Genomic DNA, 21,765 nt, shown 5'->3' with positions numbered 1-21,765 from the left:
GGTGGGGGTGGGGGGGCGACTCTCTGGAGAGATGGGAACGTTCTATGACTTAGTTCGGTCCGCGCGTTTGCCCAAAGTGATCGAGCTTTAACGCTGAAAATGTGTGAATTTGGTTCTCCGTGAATTCTACCTCAGTGAAGTCCTTTTGAAAAGCTGTCATGTGTTGCCTCAGAAAAATGCCACTGCGGATGATTAAACACGTTGTGCTTCTGTGGTATCACACGATGACGTCTGAGAGCATGCGTGTGACTCACCACTTCGTTCATGCATTGGGTGACACGTGTCAGCGAGTCACCATCTTGTTTGTATGTTGCTCAGGCTCCCGCTTTATACAGTAAGACCAGGCACGGGCCCTTGGGCAAGGTGCTCGCAAGAGAGCTGAGCGAGCGGCCCCACCTTCAGGAAACTGGTTTTAGGAAATTCTCATGTTCCACTCCCCTGCCCCACACCAGACTCCTCTGGATGGACGTGTACGTGCGTGCACGCGTGTGCATGCGCGCGCACACACGCACCTCATTCACTCACTCCCCCCTCACAGAAAAGGAAAGTCTCTTTGAAGTAAACACGAGCCCCACAGGCTCTGTGACCTGAGACCCCTCAGAAATCACCATGGGGCCAGCAGGTCACAACTCAAGGGGCCTGCCTTTCAAACTTGTCGACACACCCTTGCCTCCCTGGAGTCCCCTGAGGTCAAGAGGAGGCTCCACAGGGACAAAAAAAGTTGTGGCTTTGACCTCAGAAGTCACAAGAACTCTGAATGCGGGCACCTGAGGACCAATGGGCCTTGTGCATTCTGAGAGGCCCCCCAACAGAGAACCCTCTGGATTGGCGAGTCTGAGTTTCTAGCCCCTGCTCTGTCAACGGATTCACAGGGTCACCTAGAGAATCGTGACCCCACTCACGGCCTCAGTTCACCCACTTATAAAATGTTGGACTGGCTTGTGGACCAATTATTATCATCATCACCGTTATCACGAATACTGTTTGGCTCAAGAGCCCATCCTTCAAATGAAACCCCTTGCAGAGCTCCAATAAGAAAAAAAGTCATCTGCCTGAAAATGGGGTTCAGGGGCCCACATCCCTGGTCTCCCCGTACAGCTGAGGGCCCCTACAGCTCTTGAAAATTGTTTAAACACTGCTAGGCTAGCTAAGCTCCTAAAACACGCAGCCGAACTATGGAAACTGACATCAGGAAAACCCTCCATGACTCCAAACGACCCAACTCCAGCCACTGTGACCTCAGAATGACAGGAAGCACACATCACCAGACTGTAGGAACCCCAAGACGAAATAACTCCATTCACGCTGCGAACGGAATGTGACCATTCTGTTATCCAGACTGTTCCATCTCTGGCTCTTTGAGTTCTTAATCCTTCTCTCTCACCCCCAATCTGCCATCCCCGTGACTTCAGAAACACCTAGAATTCCACATCTAAATGGCAAATCTAGGATGACGAAGTCCACACCTAGCTTTACATTTTCACAGATTCCTCCCTAAGACTTTGACACATGGATGATGTCATCGTGCTGGTGACAGTGTTTGTTACAGCAATGTGCCTGGTGCCACATTACACACTTTACACAGATCGCATCCGACTCTCACAGAATGGGGAGCATCACTGTTACCACGTTATACAGCAGAGGAAAACAGACTCAGGGTCGCCAAGAGGTGGGGCTGGGGTTCGGGGCGACACCAGTGCTCGCAGATAGCCCGTGGGTGCTAAGATAGCTTGTCTGAGCCCATGTCATCTGTAAGGATGATGCTGGGACCCTCCGTGGCTGCTGGGGCGATGATAAACGCTGCTTCCTAAAGCCACCAGACACCAGACCATCTTTTATAGAAAATAGGATTTATTTTCACATTTAAAGTGAACACAAATAAAAGCCCCAAAGGTGTATCATATACATCATCAGATTTGTTAAACACAGAAAAATCGAAGCCCTCCAGAAAATACACGTCGACGGTCTTCCCAAGCACCAGGCACGCACACGCCATTTCCACTCTCCCCGACTTCATCGACTAGGCACAGCTCGCAGTGGGTTTGTCCCGGGTTTGTCTGCTTCTCCCCTCACGGACTCTCCTCAGAAACCATGGTGGCGAACCAACAGGATTCACAGTGGCTGGGATAAAAGGCCTTGGCCGAGGACCCTTCGCAAAAGCCCCGATTACGTTCCAAAGGCCAAGCTCCGGGGTTCTGTGGCTTCTGCCACCAAGTGAGGTCATACCACGGCTTAGAGGGCTGTCACAGCTTCATCTCCAGTCAATCTTGTTAATTAAATTATTCCAATCAGAAGAGGATGTTCAACAGATACAGCGGCCCTTTTGCAGCGGCTGCCTTTCCCCCCTCGGTCAAGGAAAAGGCAGAACCCTGTACCCGAAGCTAACCCCTCGCCACCCCCGATGTCCAAGGCACAGGTGAACGTGGGCTGAGGGATCACGGGTAAGGCCGGATGGCATCACGTCTGTGATGGATGGCCAGAAACGGGGTGGCGAGGGAGGGTGGACCCTGGGGCAGCGGTGCGGTGGGCCCCGTGGAGATCGGACATTCCTCACCGCGACGTGCAACAAGGACAGACAAGTCTGCTGGGGCCCGAGGCGGCCCCCAGGGGAGCCCAGGCGCGTGCAGCTGCCGCCAGCCTCGCGCCCTGGTCATGGCACCTCAGCTCAACTGGCCGCAGTCTGTGATGACGATCTTCTTGGACGTCTTCCCACTCCTGGAACCGAAAGATTCTATTTTCTTCACGACATCCATGCCCTCTTTGACATGGCCAAATACGACATGCTTGCCATCCAACCTGTGAGTTGAGTCAGGTAAGAACGAGAGGTAGTGCGGTGTCACCCAACATCGCGGTCACTTGGGCAGGGAACTCTGTACCAAAGGCAGCAACTGTGTAGGGAGCCCGCGCTGAGAATCTGGGCCCACCCCCTCGAAGCTCCGGTATCAAGCCTTGCCGAGCTCACCAAAACACACCGGAGGAGGCCTCCCTTCCAGGGCATATGCTCTGCCTCGCACGCCGGGTTGTCCTGGGCCACTTAACCTGAATCCTGGTAACTTCACCTATGAAAGGTGAACTATTCTTGTCCAGCACAGGGAGGTAACGGGGTTATCGAACCACTCCCACGAAATGAGAGGTCCGTGTACGGTCACGAGTGGCAAGCTAAGAGCTGGGATAATGAGCGTGGTGAAAATAAGTCCCGAGAGGCTCTTGATTTGAGAGTTCCAAGGATTCAAAAGAGAGCTCGGTCAGTGCCAGCAAGGCCACCGCTGGCTACCCCCCAAGGGCAGTAATGAAGGGATTTCATGGAAGGAGCAAAGAGTAGGCAAGGCCAGCAGAGACCTGCTCAGCCCGGAAGGACATCTGTGTCCCTTCCGGCTTGGGAGTTAGAGATGGCTGGTATCCACCCACCACTCAGGTCTCCCTAAAGTCCTAGGAAATGGGCTTTATTAAGTCTTAGCTCCAGGCCAGCTATTGTTCCCTTGACCCTATATGCCTCAGGGCTGGGACACAGGCGGGCTTTGGGCAGAGGAACTTATTAGGTGGTGGGTAATCCAGCAGGGAAGACATCCCTAAAATCCATGGGCATGTGGGCAAGAGGGCTCCAAGGTCCGTTCCAAGCCTGACGTGAAACCGGGAAACAACAGGCTAAACTAAGCAAATAGGCTTCTACCACAGGCCATCTTGAGGCCTGAGAACTTCTGCTGCATTTTCCCAAGCGTGTTGGGTAAAAGTCCTTTTGTGCGTGTGTGCACGACGCATGGAGAAAATCCCAGCTGACAGCAACAATGGAAACCTGATAAAGACACACTTCCAAGAACACCCCAAATTCTCCCTTAGTCCTTCCATGAACTTTATACTTCTCCCATACAGACACACAGCCCAGGAGAGGCCTACTGTCCCAGGGCACAGTCCGGCCTCACACTACCTTCCCCTCAGAAGCACACAACGCTTCCTCTCGCTGCAAGGCCACCCCCCAGGAGCCAGGAGCAGGGAACTCACCAGTCTGTCTTTATGGTGCAGATGAAGAACTGGGAGCCGTTGGTGTTGGGGCCTGCATTTGCCATGGACAGGACACCTGCACAAATAAGCAGGAGTGAGCCGTGCTGCCCCAGGAGGCGGCTCACCGGGTAAGTCATTCTAAAGAGCGGACAGTTCACACCCTGGCAAAGATGTTTAAGTCTGAAGATCCTGGAGCTGGAAGAGCAGAAGCGGGCCCAGAGGACGACCAGCTCCCCAGGGCCTGTCCACCTATGCTGCCACAGGGAGGAGAGGGCCTGGTGGAAGCTCCCCACGGCGGAGCCAGAACAGGACTTTTGCGGGCTGCCTCTAGGGTCTCCAACGTGACACGGGGCTGGGTTTTGCTTAAAGCCTTTCTCCCCCAGGTTCTCAAAGAAAGGCTTGTTTTTCAAACTGAGAGCTCAGAATGAAAAAGCTCCAGGAAAACCCAGCACCCCAACCCCGAGTGCTGAAGGTAGGGAGGCGTGTCGCCGGATATGGAGTGAGCAATGGTCGGACGGCAAACCTCCCAGGCGTGGGAGGCATGGTGGCGGCTGGTCAAAGCGCAGGGCTTTCCGACTGGGGAACGGCCGCCGCCACTCACCTGGTCCCACGTGCTTCAGTGTGAAGTTCTCATCAGGAAAGCGGCTTCCGTAGATGGACTTTCCTCCGGTGCCATTGTGGTTGGTGAAGTCGCCCGCCTGCAAGCACAGGGCACCTTCTGAGCGGTGGCCACCCAGAGCCGGCAGGGGGATGCCGCTGCGGGGCTGGGGAGAGAGCCCCCGGCGCACCTCGGGCCCACCCAGCCAGAAGCCCCTCAGGCGCAGGGGTCAGAAAAAAAAAAAAAATCCAAGGATAGAAGGAGTAATAATAAAACGACAAGGAAAGCAAGCAAAAATAAAGCTTAGGTGGGGCGCCTGGGTGGCGCAGTCGGTTAAGCGTCCAACTTCAGCCAGGTCACGATCTCGCGGTCTGTGAGTTCGAGCCCCGCGTCAGGCTCTGGGATGATGGCTCGGAGCCTGGAGCCTGTTTCCGATTCTGTGTCTCCCTCTCTCTCTGCCCCTCCCCCGTTCATGCTCTGTCTCTCTCTCTGTCCCAAAAATAAATTAAAAACGTTGAAAAAAAAAAATAAAAAAAAAATAAAGCTTAGGTATGTTCTGCCATAACTACCTTGCCTTCCAAATGATTCACTTTTTTTTTTTTTTACCTGGGCAAGTTTTTAAATGATTCTCAAAGGATCTAATGGCCACTCTGAGAGGATTCGTAGTAACACAGAATTTTCTACCCACAACTCTTGGAGGGTAGACAGGGAGGTGGCCAGGGGTCCCCGTTCCCAAGTCCGATCTGTAGGGAGTGGCAGCGGCTGGCACATGCTAGGCCCCGCTCCCTGTCCAGCATCGCCCCCTCACCAGGCCCAGCGGTTCCCCTAAGTCCTGGAGACCCAGGACGGGGTCCCCCTAGGACTGGCATCCTTCCTCACAGCTTGCCTGAGGCTTCCCAGAAGAGCTGCCAGCCTCAGCCCCGGCTCCCTGCCAATATCTCTATCTTCTCGAGATCTGATCCTTAGGTGAGAGGGATAACCTGAGCGGCCTGACCTAAGCATCCACAAACGCCAGCAGGGTGTCCCCAGAGAGGGATGATTCAAAACCCGGCTTGAGCTTCCTGGTGCCCCCAACTCATGCCTCAGAGAGTCTTCCGGCCTTGGAAGTCCCTGCCCCTGCCCCTGCCCGCTGCTATTCAGAGGAAGAGCCCAGTCTGGCTTAGGACCTCCACGTCAGCTCCCGCTTCATCCACAGCCCGCCGCAGGCAGAGCTGGGAAAGCCTCTGCAGCAGAAAGCCACAGGCTTGGCCAGACCTGTCCCCCAGCCACAGCCTCCCTGCCCATCCCTGCAGTCGCCACATTGAACACGTCAGCAGGCCCAGTCCCAACCCACCGCCACTCACCACAAGATGATGACAGCCCCAGGTCGGAGTGGAGGGAACGGGGGAGAGAATTCTGGGCTGGAAGGGCTTCAAAGAGGTCATGACATTCATGCCCCTGCCTCTATGGTCTGCTGGCCTCAACACATCAACCCCTGTCTTGGCAGGGTCTGACCAAACAGAGGACCCCTGGGGAGGTTCCTGCTGTCCACATCTGTCCCCAAACCTCTGATACAGCCAATACTGGTATTTGAAAAACAGGCGGCACAGGTGACTAATGAACACTCATCTGACCGAGAAAGATGCCCTTCTCCAGAAAGAGAAGCTCCGAGTCCAGACCTGTGTGTTCTTGTCTCTGCTGTCTTCTCCCTCCTCCTCTCCTATGCCAAGTGCTCAAGGGGACACAGTCAGAGACTGTCTGAATACGCTGGTCCTCCAAGGCCTGAAGATCTACCTGCCCCCGTCCCCCATGCATATCCGGACCTCAATGCTGGTTCCCCACCTCCACCCCCAACAGGCTCTGCCAGCTAGGCCATCCTGCCTCTTGCCCTGTGGCTCCACTGCCAGGGCAGGGAAGGGCTGTGGCAGCCCAGACAGGCTCTGCTGTGTCAGGGTGAGAAGACAGGCCGACAGAGTCATTCGTCGCTCTCCATTGGGTATCTCCACACACCAGGCAGGTGCTCCCTCATTAACCCTCAAGACCACCCTACGAGGCGACCCATCACCACCCCCCACTCACAAAAGAGGAACTGAGGCAGGGCCACCATACCTGGCACATGAAGGACGGAATCACTCTGTGAAAGGTGGAGCCTTTGTAGCCGAAGCCCTTCTCCCCGGTACACAGGGCTCTGAAGTTCTCTGAGGGTTGAAGGAACAGCAGGTCAAGAGCCGGGCCTCAACTGCAGGGTCACAGCTCATTCTAGCCTGTGCCTCTTCAAATCCCCCCTCCTGCCCCAGGAGGTGAGCAGGCCGCCTGAGTCTGTTCTGGCTGTATAACCCAGGGCAAATCATCTCCTTCTCGAAGCTCAGTGTCTGAGCCCTGTGACAAGAGCACACGCTCCTGGCAGGGAGTCCCCGGGCCACAGAGCCACTACCCTGTCCCCCTGGCCACCAGGAGGGAGGAAGTTGTCCCAGAGGAAGTTGACCTGTGCCTTCTACTGATTCTGAGGCTATAGTGGACAGGTGGGCAGGGCTAACACTGAGGTTCAGAGAGGGACAGAAAGCTGGCCCAGGATACACAGCAGCCGAGCCTCCTGTGGAACTCCCATCTGGTCAGAGGTCTCTGTGTCCCAACTTCTCTCACCATCCCACCCACCTGGGCCCCTCCCTCCTCCTCCTAGACCAGACTCAGAAGACCCCCAGCCCCATCTTACCTGCTGTCTTCGGGACGACATCTGCCTTCAGCTGTGGGGAGAGAAGAGGGACAAGAGAAGGTGGTCAGTCCAGAGGCAGGTGACGGAAGGAACCTCCTCTCCACCCATCCCCCACAGTGGCTAAGGAGTCAGAGAGCGCACCATGGGCCACTCCATTCCTTTTGCTCCCAGCCCTCCACAAGAGGCAGCCGAGGCAGCTATCGTTTCTGCCAGCTGCTTCCTGAACCCCAACTGGGAGGAAGCAGCCTCCGTTTCCTAATCTATAAGAGCTGACGATGCCATCCTGGCCTACTTCCAGGGGCAGAACTGGCAGAGCTACTGCAGTTGGGCCCCAAACATCAAAGCCTCAGGCCCAGAGAGGGGCCAGCCCAGCCCCTTAGAGAGGCAGGGGGGCGGGACGGTGGGTAACGGTAGGCTAGAGCCCCATCCAAGCCCACCTCTTGCCTCCCAGCCTCAAGAGCCACCCTGGCGCCACCCCATTAAAATAAATGGGACTAAGGAGGGTGCTCTCCATTTCCCAGAAGAGGAAACTGAGGCTTAACGAGGGCCTCTGGGTTCAAAACGGGGTCGGGCTTGAGCTACACCTGAGCTTCCGCTGCTACCTACTCCGCTATTTGTTTCTTTGTGAGTCAGGGGCAGGACAGGAGTGCCGACCTCGGGAAGATGGCGGGGTTAGAACTGGGGTGAAGGGCCCTGGGCACACTGACCCCGACTTGCAGGAAGGCCATCCTGGGTCAGCCTGGTGGCCTAAGGCCCGCCCCGCACGAGAGGAGGCGGGCCGCCCGGAAACCACCTCGGATCCCTCCCCGGCGCTCCGCAGGGGGCGCGCCCCACCGAGGGGGCGGGGCAGCGGGCCAGCGGGCCAGCTAGGCATTAAGCAAGGGCAGCCACGTGAGCACCCGGCCCGCCCGCAGCCCGATCCCCGGAGCACCCCCGACACCCACCTCTGAGCTCCGGATCTGGGAGCTGACCCCGCGAAGTCTCAGGCCCTCTCCCCTACCCCAGGACGAGCCAGCAGGGCCCGACTCTCCCAGTCTACCACCTGACCTTGAGCTTTCACCTCCACACGTGCCCCCCCCCTTCCGCCTCCGAGGGGAGACCGGAAGAGACCGATCTGATGCGCCTTTCTAGGGATGGGGAAACTGAGGCCCAGAGCCCGGGTGTAGGGGGCAAGGTCACTCAGCGAGTCAGGCACGGAGCCGGGCCGAAGTCCAGTGCTCTCCGGGACCATCCCGGACGCCCAGTCCGGCGCGGCCCGGCCTGGTGCTCTCACCTCCAGCACCACGCGGCCGAGCGGCTCCCCGTCGGCGCCCACGTCCAGGTACACGAGCGGGTTCCGGGAGGAAGGGGACGGGTCGCCGGCACCGCTGCAGGCGCGGGCCGCGGGGAGGCGCAGCGGCGCGGAGCGCGGGACCCGGAGCAGGCCGAGCAGGCGGGGGCCGCAGCGTAGAGCCAGCATCGCGGCCGCAGGTCGGGGTGGGAGAGCGGCGGTACCCGCGGAGACTGTAACTGCGACAGTCACGCGCGCCCAGGGGGCCGAGTCAGCCGGGGCCGCCCGCCGCCGCCTTTATCTGCCGGCCCGCCTCGCGGCCCCGCCCCCACCCGTCCCTCCGGGCCTGTCCGCGGGCGACCCCTGCCGGCCCCAGCGGTCAGTGCAGCCAGTGAGCTGCTCTTAACGCGTCCCCCACGGTGCCAGAGACCTGAGGGACAGACACGACCCAGCAAAAGGGGGTCGGTCCCATTCTGTAAGTTCCAACAGTATGAAAAAAGAGAGAGGGAAAATATGCTGAAACGTGGTTAGCTCCAAAAGATGAGCATCGTGTGTTTTTATTTGAATATAACAAAAGGCTACATTCTCCCTTTGTATAGGCGCCCCTCCACCCACAGACCCTGCAGACAGAGACCAAGAGAGACGGTGGGTGAGAGATAAAGAAGGTGGAGATGAGAGGTGTATTAGAGTGAAAGATGGCAGGAGGACGCAGGCAGAGACACCTCCGGTGGTGACCACAGGCCTCCTGGTCCTAGCCTGGCCCTGTCTCCAGATGCTTCTATACACCAGATCCTCTTCCCACACGACTGGAACTCGAAGGCTCTGGCCAGGTCCCAGCCCTCCACCAGGACTGGGTCTGACTACCGTCCCTTCGACCCCATAGACTGACAGATCTGGTCTCCAATAACTAGAGCAGCTGGCTGCTGGCTTCCCCGCTCCCCCAGTCATGCTAAGAGCACGCCTGCAGGTAACATAGTATGGGGGCCATTCCATAGGTAATGCAAGGATGAGTGAGTGAAAAGGCAAGACAGAAGAGGAGGGGAAGTGAGAACTACCGCCTGGAAGCATTTACCCCACATGTTGAGGGGGGCTTCTTAAAAGCCTGGTAGGGGGGCGCCTGGGTGGCTCAGTCGGTTAAGCGTCCGACTTCGGCTCAGGTCATGATCTCGCGGTTCGTGAGTTCAAGCCCCGCGTCGGGCTCTGTGCTGATGGCTCAGAGCCTGGAGCCTGTTTCAGATTCTGTGTCTCCCTCTCTCTCTGCCCCTCCCCCGTTCATGCTCTGTCTCTGTCTCAAAAATAAATAAAGGTTAAAAAAAAAAAAAAAAGCCTGGTAGGTATGGGAGGACCACAGTAAGTAAATAATAGGGGCCCTGGGGGAGCATCTCGGCTAACATCTTCACTCTCCAAATGGAAAACAAGGACCCAGATGGGGGAAGGCACTTCCCGGGGCTAGGAGCACCCTGGATCCTCCACTGCCAGCCTGTGCCAGTCTTCTCGGACCTCTCCGAGCCTCAGTTTCCCCTCTGGAGAATAAGGATATGATGGTAATCCTTACCCTGCTTGTTTCCAGGTCTGTTTCAAGAGTAAAATGAACAAGAGGGAGAGGAATGTGTCAACTGTTAAGCACTGTGCCATGAGCATCAGTGATAGTTGGACTCTAGTCTTTGCTTCGGGTTTAGGGCTCAGACAGCAGTGGGTCTCAGCTGCAGGGGCTCAGAGGTCCAGGGAGCCCCAGAAGAGGGTAGGGGCTGAATGTTGGAGTCAGGTGGACTTGAACTGAGACCCGAATCGGCTCCTGAGAAGGGGTCAGGCAGCAAAATACTGGCCCAGGTAAATTCACGAGGTTAGAGCAGAGTGTCCTAGGCTCATTAAAATTGTGGCTTGGCCCTTTTCTGGAAGTTCATAGTCCCCTTCTCTACTCCTGGCCCAGGAGGAGCCGGGTCATTCAATGATACCCCAGCTGGGTCTGGGAGCCCAGATGCTCCCCGGGTTCCAGCTCAGGATGGAGCCTCCCTCTGTCCTGGGGAATGGCTCCTCCTTTCTCATGGTGCTCGTGCCCTGAAGCAGAACAGGCCTGAACAGGGAGCTGGGTTGCTGCCTGCCCCGTCCGGGCCCTCAGCAATTTCTCAGGGCCCCCCTGTATCGGTGCATACTGTAGATCGCAACGAGGAGGGACGAATCAGCCCGCATGGCAGTGACAGGTGCTCAGCTCACACAGCCCTTAGCCATGCCAGGTGGGTTAGTGGTACCCTGTTGTCCCTCAAGCCTGCTCTTGGAGGGTCTCCGTTTATCCCCCAGCGAAGCACGAGCAGCCCTCACGCAGGGGAGAGCTGCCTTCGTTCACTCAGACACTTTGTCCTCAGAGCCCTTCCCCAGCCCCTAGTTTGTCTGCACCCCACTGCAGCCTGGGAGGCGGTTCCATTTCAGAGATGGGTTGCAAGACATGGGAGAGTGAATTTCCCGGGAGTGCAGTGTTGGAACGATGATGAATCTGTCTGATCCCAGGGCCAGGGTTTGTTGCATGGGTCAGATCCTTCTCGCTGCCATTCAGGAGCTGGTAATGGGGTGGGGAGGGCAAGAGAGACAAGCTTGGGACAGACAACACAGCAAGAGGGGGGCTGAGGAGTTTGCCAGAAGTCTGTGGAGCTCAAGGGACAGGGCAAATGGTTTCTCCCTGGGGGATCGGTCTGGAGACAACCACCTCTGAGGGGCAGACACACAAAGATGTGGAAAGGAGATTCTAGAAGGGGAATGAGCCAGAGCCAGGCTGGGTACCTTCAAGGAAAGGCTACAATATGGACCATAAACTGAAAGGCTGGGGTGGGGGTTGGCGGGCAATCACAGAGGGTCCTGAAGGCCAGGCTGAGCTCTAACAGTGTTGGATAGCACTGGGGAACCATTGATGGTCCCATGTCCCCATCTATAGGACCCCAGACTGAGAACCAGCCCTGTCCACTCATGTTCCTCTACTCTCTTTGGAAAATCAGATGTCATCACTACCTCCTACCCACGCCAGGGAAAAGTTCCACCTTCTCCACGGGCTCAGCTGTGAAGTTGTCCCTCCTTGTACCACCCTCAGTGGCATCAGGAGGAGGGACAGTGCCTGAGCTGAGCCATGAACTGAAACATGCCCAGCCCTCGAGGACTCCAAGCCCAGGTGACATTGGGCAAGTGTCAGCGCTCACCTGGCTCTGAGGCTATTTATAGACTCTGTGTCATCCTCAGAAACAGCAGTTTCTCTCCACTCAGCCAAAGTGGCTTCTCATCCAGGATGTTAATGGTTTTTGTCACCTAGGGATCCTGAAGGATCCCTTTAGGCATCATAGAGCCAAAGAACAGTCCTGTCATGCTGACATTCAGGGGTGGCGAATTCAGATGCCTATGGGGGTGGGGGGCAGGCAGTGACATACACAAGTAAAGAGTAAAAACATACTGGGCAGGCTCTAGGGAGAGAGGGGAGGTGGTGCTGTGTCCAAACACCCCACTTAAAGGGGCAGCTGCTGCCCAGGCCAGCCAATTGTGTATGTGAGACCATGAACCCAGTATAGCCGGATCTTCTCATTTTTCAATAAAAGCTGAAAACGTTAGGTTTTGTGGAAATCTCCCAATTAAAAAAAAAACTTTTTAATGTTTAGTTTTGAGAGAGAGAGAGAGAGCGTGAGCAGGGGATGGGGCAGAGAGAGAGACAGAGACAAGGAATCCAAAGCAGTTCCAGGCTTTAAGGTGTCAGCACAGAGCCAACGTGGGGCTGAAACTCACGAACCGTGAGATCATGACCTGAGCCAAAGTTGGACACTTAACTGATTGAGCCACCCAGGTGCCCCATAAAATCTCCCAAGTTTTAATATTTTTTTTAATGTTTATTTACTTTTGAGAGAGAGAGAGAGAGAGAGACAGAGCACAAGCGGGGGAGGGGCAGAGAGAGAGGGAGACACAGAATCCGAAGCAGGCTCCAGGCTCTGAGCTGTCAGCACAGAGCTCAACGTGGGGCTCGAACCCACGAGCAGTGAGATCATGACCTGAGCCGAAGCCAGATGCTCAACCGACTGAGCCACCCAGGCGCCCCAAATCTCCCAAGTTTTAAATGTTGGGAACTACTTTTAAAACAAAGTTGAACACTGAATGAGCCGTAAACAACATTTCCACAACCTAGATGGGACCTCTGGGCCAGTAGTTTGCTAGCTGTGAGCAAACTCTAGCTCTGTAAAGAGGCTCAGGGACTTACCCACAGTCACACAGCCTGGAAGTACTGGGAAGGTGGACGAACCCTCTCTTCACTTTTGCCAGGACCCTTTCTGTAAGATTCACTCAGCAGACATGTTTTCAGAGCACCTGTTCTGTGTCAGGCCTGAGCTTTGCCCTGGGGATCCAGAAGAAGTCAGGACAGACCGTTACAGTGCCACGTGATGGTAAGTGCTCCCGAGTAAGCCTCTCCCGGGCAGCCCGTGTGGGTGGCAGGGGTGAATGTTGTGGCTGTTGTGAGGGATGAAGTCACAGTGCTCCTGGAGACCTTTCCAAGAGGGGCTGGGAGGGAGGTGGCCCTGCTGTGGGCAAGGGGTGGATGTTCACGAATGATCATTGCCAGTATCAGTCACTGGGACAATGTACCTTGGGTAGAAAGAGGCCTTGGGCTTCATTTCTCTTGGTTCCATTTGAGGGGGCTGGGGCCCAGGAGAGTATCTGTTATGGGCAGCTAGCTGACAGGGAGCCTAGAGGAGAGATTCTTGGCTAACAGCTCAGAAAGTGAGCCAGACCTGCTAACAGGCCACTGGGAGGGCTGCACTCAGGCATTCCCCTGTGACGTTCCCAGACTTCACGGAGCAGTATGAATGCATCAGCCTCTCTCTGCTGGCTTCCAGGAACCATGGGTGGGTCTGTTCTCGAGCACGCTGTGAACCAGAGCATGATGGGAAGAAGGGAAAGATGGGCAGGGGAGGTTTCCCTCAAGGCCCAGGTGGAGGGTGGTGGGCACAGCGACCAGAAAGAGGCCTAGGAGGAAGGTCTGGGGAAACTCCCCTTTCAGAGTCCATCTGGGCTTTAAAAGTCGCTGGTGTGGGTGCCGTGGGCCTCTGGGAGAGGCAGCCAGCAGGCAGGGCCGGCTCACCCCCCCCCCCCCCCCCACGCTCCACCTCCCCAGCTGCTCGGCTCTTGCAAAAGCCCCCCGGTCATGGAACGGAATGGAACAGAGTAGAATGGAGGAAGCATACCTGCTGAACGTATGTGCTAGCCACTGTATTGTGGGCAGCCCCGGGGGCTGAGGAAGTCTTCCTGAGAAGCTGCCCCCAGAGGGAAAAGTGTGGAAGGATGGTGGAGGCAGGCCCTGGGGGAATGCGTCACTGTCACCCAGCCCCCCGGTCCTGAACGTGTGGGTTTGGAGACAGCAGAACTCTCCTGGAAACCTGGCTTCCCCTTTCATTCATTCCCTTCCCAGCTGTTCTCTGCACCCTTGCTGGGTGCCTGACAACTTCTCGAGGGATTCGAAATCCGGCGGTTATTAGGCAAAAAAGCAGACTTCTGTTTTCATGGGGAAGAGGGAAAACAGCAGGAAAAAAAAAAGAAAAGGAGAACAAAGATGCTCTTAGGTAGTGGTATGTCCTGTACACGAGTGAAGCCGGGTGCTGTGCTCTGCAGGGGCTGCGGGGGCAGGAGGGGGTGCGGTCAGGGCTACTTTATGAGAGGGGCTGGGGTGGCCTGACCAAGGAGGAAACATTTGGACCAAATCACACGTAGCTGTGTGAGCTCAGGGAGTTTGTTGTTGGCTTCTTTGAACCTCCGTTTCCTTATCTGTAAAGAGGGGTTAATAATGCCTATGCCACAGGGTCGTCCATATTAAGGAGAATGATGTGGTGAAGGGCTTTGACCATACTGGGGCCCCAGGGAACGAATAAATGAACGAATGAATGAATGAATGCATACCACCTCGCCCAGGCCAGCTGAGCTGTGACCTCACTTGTTAGAAGGGGAGGCTGGGACTCTAAGTAGCAAGATGGCGGGCAGCCCAAGGCTACGCAGAACGGCCAGCATTTGAGCCGGGGTCACTGGGCTTGGGCTCTTTTCACTATATAAAAAAGTTATGATTTTTTTTCCTCCTTTTTCTGCCTTTCTCCATGCCCACCCCCTTGGAGGCAGTCACTAAGATGGTCCCCAGTGTTCCCCTCACTTAGGATGTGAGCTGGACCTAATGACTCCCTCCTAGTGAACAGAAGATGACATCAGTGATGGGATGCCACTTCCAAGACTAGGTTACAAAGAGACTGTGATTTCTGCCTTGGGCTTTCTCTCTCTCCCTCCCTCCCTCTCTCTCTCTCTCTCTCCCTCTCCTCACTGGCTGCCGTGATGTGACCCTCAGGCAGCTTATGGAGGCCCCCAGTGAGGAACCAAGGCTGTCTGGCAACTACGTGAGGGATTTGGACGCGGACCTTGGGCAGCCTGCCAACAGCCATGTGAGTGAGCTTGGAAGTGGATCCCGCAGGTCAAGTGGAGCCTTGAGGTGACTGCTGCCCCCAGGCGATGGCCCGATTGCAACCCCCGGGACACTGAGTCAGAGGCACCCAACTAAACCACACCTGGACACCTGACTCCAGAAACTGTGAGATAATAAATTTGTGCTGGTTTAAGCCCCCCCAGTATTGGGGCCATTTGCTATGCAGCAACAGATAACTAATACACATGCATCCTGCCCCCAGCCAGGGCCCTTTAAAGGCCAGCTCTGATCCCATAGCTCCACACACAGTCGGTCATTGATCTGCCATCTCAGCAGGCCTGTGTCTTCAGCTGCTCTTGGCAAAGACCTCTCGGGCACAGTTGGACAGAACTGGCCCCAAGACACAGAGCTGCCCCGTCTTGGTGAAGACGGGCCGTGGGCTGGCTATTTTTATATCAGTTCCTCTGAAGGTGCATACATGCATGCTGCAAGAGAGCGGGAGCAGGGAGGAAGCCGTCAGGGAGAGGGCCTGAGCGGGGGTTTGGCCATGGCACCGCATTGGCCTCTGGGGAGGGACGGTACCTCACTTTATGACTCCGTGCCATGCCCTGCACGAAGCAACTCGGCACTGAGACGTCGCCCCGATCCTCAGGAGGACCCTGCCCAGGGAAAATGATCCCCATCTTACAAATGATGGAATGGGGACCCAGAGAGGGTAAGCGATCTGTCCAAAGTCACACTAGTGTGGAGGGGCACCTGGGTGGCTCAGTTGGTTAAGTGTCCGACTTCGCCTCAGGTCATGATCTCTCAGTTCAAGGGTTCGAGCCCTGCGTCGGGCTCTGTGCTGACATCTCAGAGCCTGGAGCTTGCTTCGGATTCTGTATCTCCCTCTCTCTCTGCCCCCTCCCCTGCTCACACTCTGTCTCTCTCTCAAAAAACATGATAGGGGCGCCTGGGTGGCGCAGTCGGTTAAGCGTCCGACTTCAGCCAGGTCACGATCTCACGGTCCGTGAGTTCGAGCCCCGCGTCAGGCTCTGGGCTGATGGCTCGGAGCCTGGAGCCTGTTTCCGATTCTGTGTTTCCCTCTCTCTCTGCTCCTCCCCCGTTCATGCTCTGTCTCTCTCTGTCCCAAAAATAAATAAAAAACGTTGGAAAAAAAAAAATTAAAAAAAAAAAAAACATGATAAATAAATAAATAAATAAATAAATAAATAAATAAAATAAAAAACAACAAAGTCACACTGGTGTGGAGACTGAAATTATTCTCAGTTGTGCTAGGCTGTGTGTCTTCCTTCAAGAGTTTGTTGGCTCTGAGCAGCGGCTCTCAGATGGATTATGCCAGGTATCATCCTCTCTAGGTGCCTTTTTTCCAGCTAGCCTGACCCTGTGCTTGGTGACTTAGATTCACACTCTCATCTTGTCCTTGTGATAACTCTGCAAAGGACAGGCTGCCATCCCCCGTGATAGATGACGGCTCTGAGGCCAAGAGGGAGCCTGTGATTTGCCCAAGGCCACACATACAGATGGCTGAGCTGGATTTGAACCTAGTTCCGGCTGACTCTGAAGTTTGCACTGTCCCCCTTCCTCCCCCGCCGCCACCCACCCCCACACACTAGCTGGCCTTCTTGTCCCAGAGAATCTAGCATTGCCTTCCAACCCTACAGGCTGGAGGTGAGAAACATGCCCTGGGCTTATTCTCACAGTCCCTGCCTAGAGTCAATGGGCAAAGGAGCCGGCTGGCAGGACACGAGAGGTTCACAAGCACAGCCCAGGTTGGGCCTGGTGCCTGCCCTGTCCCCACCTTTGTTTACCATGTGCTGATTGGCATCATCGTCCCAGGGAGAGGGCCCCACTGTCAGGCTCCCTAGGAGTGGGACTCGAGCCTTTGCCAAGACCAAATTGCAGCTTGGGCAGACCTCGTCTGAACTCTGGGCTCTCTGCCCCGTGGTTGCAAGGAGGCAAACAGCCTACATTTCTGCAGTCTCCTTTTCCCTTATTTGGCCTTGCTTCTCCTGTTGACCTGTGTGATTTTCTTGAATCTATTGGCTTGACCCTCATCTCTCCTTCCTCGCATGAATACTTCTCACTCTTCTATTAGAATAAATCCCCTGCGAACTGCCTGCCCTCTAATCGAGATGGCGCATCGCTGGCCACAAGCGTTTGTCTTTTCTTCCAGTCAAAATCAGTGCTACAGTCGTAGGTGCCTGATGGCCATACGAACGGCTGTCATTTACTGCTTGCTTCATAAACTGCACACGGCAAGAATTTACGTTATTTCTGAATCCTCCCGTGGCCCTTAAGACCAGGTACTAGCGTTAACTGCTCTCTATAAATGAGGTCTCCAAAGCTGGCAGAGGTTATGTAAGCTGCCCATAGTTACACGGGCCTTCCCTCGGGTTAAATAAGTGGTTGAGCTATATTTGGCCCGGCTCTGCCTAATCCCAGAACTTGGCTGCCCTACCCTCTCCTGTTGCTGAATGTCAGTACAAAAGGTCAGCAGGTTCAGGTCGGGCTGGGAGAGGTGTCGATTTATATAACAGAGATGAGCAGAGGCTCTGGAAATTGATCGACTCGCGGGCTATATTCCTAAAACAGCGTGTCAGTATCACAGGCCCTAGTGCTGGGCTAGTCTGGGCACGTCGGGGGAACACAGGGTAGGCCTCAGGGGTATGAGGACAGGCCCGACAAATTCAGCAGAAGATACTGCCTGGAAAGGGAGCTGGGGATGCAGGGAATCAAGGTTGTTCACTAGAGAAGAGAGGAGTGTGGGCGCAATGCCATTTCCAAGGTGATGAGGGCTGTCATGGGCAGAGAACACAGTGGGGTTCCCTAGGCCTGAAGCAAGCCCAGCAGGAGCCGGATCTGGGCTTATTTAGACAAGAAAGCTTTCTCTCAGTCAGTGATATCATACAAGGGTACTTTGAAGTAGTAAATTCCCCATGGAATTTACTGGAGAGACGCCAAGGAGAGGATCCTTACTTGGGGGTGGGTGATGGGACCAGGCGACCCACGAGGCTCCTTCCAGTTCTGAGCTGTGATTTGGTCCACCTAGGTGGAGGCAGCTCGGGGGGCCAGAAAGAGCCGGGCACAACCTCAGATTCGTTTATTGACGTATTGGTGAGTGAAATACAACACGAAATCATAACAGCCAGAAGCAGATACTGGTATATATGATTACTAGTTGGAAAATGTGCAAAGGTTTTTGAAGCATAGAAGCAAGTGGAAGGAACTAAAGTAAAATATGAAACTATTTGGTGACATGCCTGTTTAACACATGTGCACCTTTTAACAAGTTTATTGTTAAATCTTACGTAGCAATGTTAAACCAAAGACGCCACGGGCACACCTGGGGCCGAGCAACCTGTATTTCTTTCCCAGGTGTCTCTCATTGCCCTCTCTCTCCATGCTCTGCGGGCAGGTAGGTTTCAGAAATAATGACCAAGAAGTCAGGATGTGGCTCTGAGGTTTTCAGAAACCCTCAGGACACAGCCAATTAGTTGGGAAAATGTGCCTGACTGCCTGACAGGCCAGCCTTCTTGCCCAGATTCTCCCTTCGTCCACCCTCAACTGGACATGGGACTCAGGGTTGGAGGAAGAAGGTTGTGGAGGGGAAACGGGTAAAGCGGACCTGGGGGGGGGGGTACATGAGAACCGCCAGGTGAGCCTAAGGGATCCAGAAGCAGGGGCATCTTGAGGCATGTTTCTGAGGTGAACCCAAGAAAGGAACAAGGGACTCTTCCATTCCTGGAGGGTCTAGGAATGGGTGTGTCTAAGCAGGTGGGCCTCCCACCTCTCCCCCAGGCATGGTGTGGCATAGGGAGCCACAAACCAATTTCCTAGGTGGGCACAAGAGGGCACGGAGTGACCCGGTAAGCCTGAAGACCTGAAGATTGTGGTGGGGCAGGGACAAGAGCCAGATGGAAACAAGGACCTCAGTAGACACTAGGGGATCTGCAAGGACGGGTCTGACAGCTGCCCAACCCCGCTATCCTGGCACTCTGTAACCCCAGGTACTTAAAGGCCATGCAGGGGCGGGGGTGGGGGGCGGAGGATGGGGGAAGGGCCTTCCCCAGATTACTCAGATTGTTCCCACCATTTGGCCAAAACAGGAACTTGAAAAAGAAATTAAGTTCTGTTTACAGAAAGTAAATCTAGTCGCGTTTCGTGCACACTTGGATTTATGGGCTAGAATTCCTATCCACTGTATGATTAAAAGGCTTCCAAACAACTATTTCCAAAGAAATATATGTGATACATATATGTGTAACTTTAATACAAAAAATGTTCGTGAAAATCAACGGGAAAAATATTCACACCTCAGTAGGAAAGACACAGAGGAAAAGATTAGGCAGGTCACAAAATATAAAATAAAAATGGCCAGTTATCCTAAGAAAAACAACGCTCAAGCTCACTGAAAGTTGTGGAAGAGATGTCCACATAAAGGGGGGGGGGGCCTGTCTGGCTCAGTTGGTAGAGCCGGTGACACTTGTTTCTGAGGTCGTGAGTTTGAGCCCCATGTTGGGCATAGAGATTACTACAAAAAAAAAAAAAAAAAAAAAAAAAAAAAAAGGCACAGTACTGAAAAAGAGGAGTAGAAATGTCCAAGGAAGGTATGGGATGTCATTTCACACCATCAGCCTTGTGCACCGGCCCACCCTTTACCCCCACAAGCCGAATGTTTCTTCGAGGTCCTCCACAGCAGCTCAAGCCTGCCTTCCCGACAACCACGCATGACGTGGCCGAGGCTGCACACTTTGAAATCTGTCTTCACCTCCCACCCTGAGCCATGCCCACAGCCAATGACAAAGCGTGGCAGGGGTGATAGGGAAGGCCCGCTCCCTACCCCTCTGACGACTGGTTTTGCCTAGAGGGCTCCCCAAGGGCTGCGGGAGAGGAATCCATCCAGTTGAACCTCCCCCCCCCATCCCTCCCTCCCTCTCTTTCCCCTCCCCCACTTCCTTCCCTCCCTCTCTCCTTCTCTCAAGGTCAGACTTGAATGACAGCCTGACGGCTGGCCCATCCTCCCCCTTCTCCCACCCCATTTCCGTCCACAGGCATTTCCTTTAATATTTTTCCTTCACCTCTAATCTCGTCTCGGTGCCTGCGTCCTGGGGGGAGTGCCCCACTAACACCCAGCCAGGGCTCCAGCACACAAACTGGGCTTTGACCCCCCCCCCACCCCCACCCCAAGTCCACTGCTGCCGATGTGCTTCCTCCCTCACTGAAGGGGGTGGTGTTGCTGCCCTCTTATTGTAGCAGGTCTATGCAGACTCACCAGGGTGGCCATACAGGGAGGATTACAGTATCAATGAGATCTCAGACTCAACTCTACCTGCTGACCAGGTATTCAGATTTCCCACCAGCTCTCCTGCCCCCCCACCCCAGGGAAGCATCACATGTACCCCTAAAAGCAGTCTGCTCCTGATGACGGCCGTCCCTGCTCTGCCCCCATGAAGGAGCCATAACGAAGTACCCCAAACCGAGGGGCTTCGACAGCAGAAGTTTGTCTGACAGTTCTGGGGGCCAGGAGAATGGAGCTGTCCGCAGAGTCGGTTCCTTCTGAGGGCTGCGAGGGTAGGATCTGTTCCAGGCCCCTCTCGTCAGCTTGTAGATGCCATCCATCCTCACCTGTGCCTTCCCGCCGTCTTCCCCCTACGCCTGCGTCCAAAATTCCCCTTTTTATAAGGACACCAGTCATAACGGACTGGGGTGCACCCTCATGACCTCGTCTTACCTATAACAGCAACAACCTTATTTTCAAGTAAGGTCCCCTTCTATTTTCAAGTACTGATGGCTAAGACTTCAACACATGAATTTGGGAAGGATACCACTCAACCCTCAGTGCGGCCCCCACGGCAGGGCTACTTTGGGCCTCGACCTCTCACAAAGGTTTTAGCGAAACCCCTCTCTTTCCCCTCCTTTTGTACTGTCAGCCTCCCAAACCCCATAAAACTCAGCCAGGAGCCTCCTAGAGGCAGGACTGGGGGGACCGGTTCTGCTTACTGCTGCCGGAACGAATTCAGAACCGTCTTTCCCTCTGATGACGGAGATTTGTTCCTGGACCAGGCTGGCTCCAGTCCTCACTCAGGAGACTCCTCAGCCCAGGCTACCCGTTCACCAGGCAGCCCCAGATGTGCCAAATCCCACTGAGGCTCCAGCTGGGAACCCCCTTCATAGACTTTAGTTCTGTACCTGCAGACTATAGGCAGCAGGCCCGTAGACCTCTGCCTTCCACCTCTGGGCTGTTATGGAGCCATGTCTGTAAGGTGCTTTGTCCGGCATGCTAAGTACTCAATGAACAGTGACCACTACTATCCCTATTTCTGGTACTGTTGTTACTTGGCCATTTCCTCAAGGGACAGGCACCACCTCACTTCTCTACCCCTATTGTGTGTAGCGCCTGTGGACGCCCGCTGGGACCAACTGAAGACTTCTAGTTTGGAACCTCTCAGAGCACCCAGGACCCTATCAGGTGATGAGGGGTACAGTGGGTGGGCTTGGAGTCCTTGCATGCCTCTCCCACCTGAGGACTTGGGCTGTTATTAGAGGATCACAGAGGGTTTTTTTTTTTTTTTTTTAAGTTTTATTTATTTATTTGAGAGAGAGATAGAGGGGAGAGGGGCAGAGAGAGGGTGACAGAGAATCCCAAGCAGGCTCCATGAAGAGGCTCCATGCTGTCAGCACAGAGCCTGCTGCGGGGCTCGAACTCACAAACTGTGAGGTCGTGACCTGAGCCGAAACCAAGATCCAGTCTCTGAACCCACTGAGCCACCCAGGCGTCC

General features: G+C 55.0%; 1 protein-coding gene and 1 long non-coding RNA gene across 4 annotated transcripts; one reads left to right on the top strand and one right to left on the bottom strand.

Annotated features, from left to right (window-relative positions):
- Positions 1-1,833: 1,833 nt before the first annotated feature.
- On the bottom strand, positions 1,834-8,863 carry PPIF (peptidylprolyl isomerase F). Of its 3 annotated transcripts, none has more exons than XM_058696819.1 (6): positions 8,563-8,863; positions 7,290-7,320; positions 6,686-6,774; positions 4,601-4,697; positions 4,000-4,075; positions 1,834-2,715 (listed from the first exon to the last, which is right to left on the bottom strand). In XM_058696819.1, exons 1-6 carry the CDS (start codon positions 8,746-8,748, stop codon positions 2,661-2,663), a joined length of 534 nt encoding a protein of 177 aa, XP_058552802.1. In that variant the 5' UTR covers positions 8,749-8,863; the 3' UTR covers positions 1,834-2,660. The 3 variants fall into 3 exon arrangements, with proteins under 3 accessions (XP_058552802.1, XP_058552801.1, XP_058552803.1); XM_058696818.1 differs by having other exon boundaries at positions 1,834-2,796; positions 8,563-8,862; XM_058696820.1 differs by lacking the exon at positions 8,563-8,863 and adding an exon at positions 7,896-8,054 and having other exon boundaries at positions 1,834-2,796.
- A 3,348-nt stretch (positions 8,864-12,211) lies between these two features.
- LOC131492895 (uncharacterized) lies at positions 12,212-15,926 on the top strand. Its single transcript, XR_009252336.1, has 2 exons — positions 12,212-12,968; positions 14,909-15,926. It is a non-coding gene; the product is annotated as an uncharacterized LOC131492895 (long non-coding RNA).
- The last annotated feature ends 5,839 nt before the right edge of the window (positions 15,927-21,765 follow it).

The sequence above is a fragment of the Neofelis nebulosa genome, chromosome 13 (genome assembly GCF_028018385.1).
Source record: "Neofelis nebulosa isolate mNeoNeb1 chromosome 13, mNeoNeb1.pri, whole genome shotgun sequence".
Lineage (NCBI taxonomy): Eukaryota > Metazoa > Chordata > Mammalia > Carnivora > Felidae > Neofelis > Neofelis nebulosa.
Note: the sequence above shows the minus strand (reverse complement) of the source record. Positions and strands in the feature narration are given on the sequence as shown.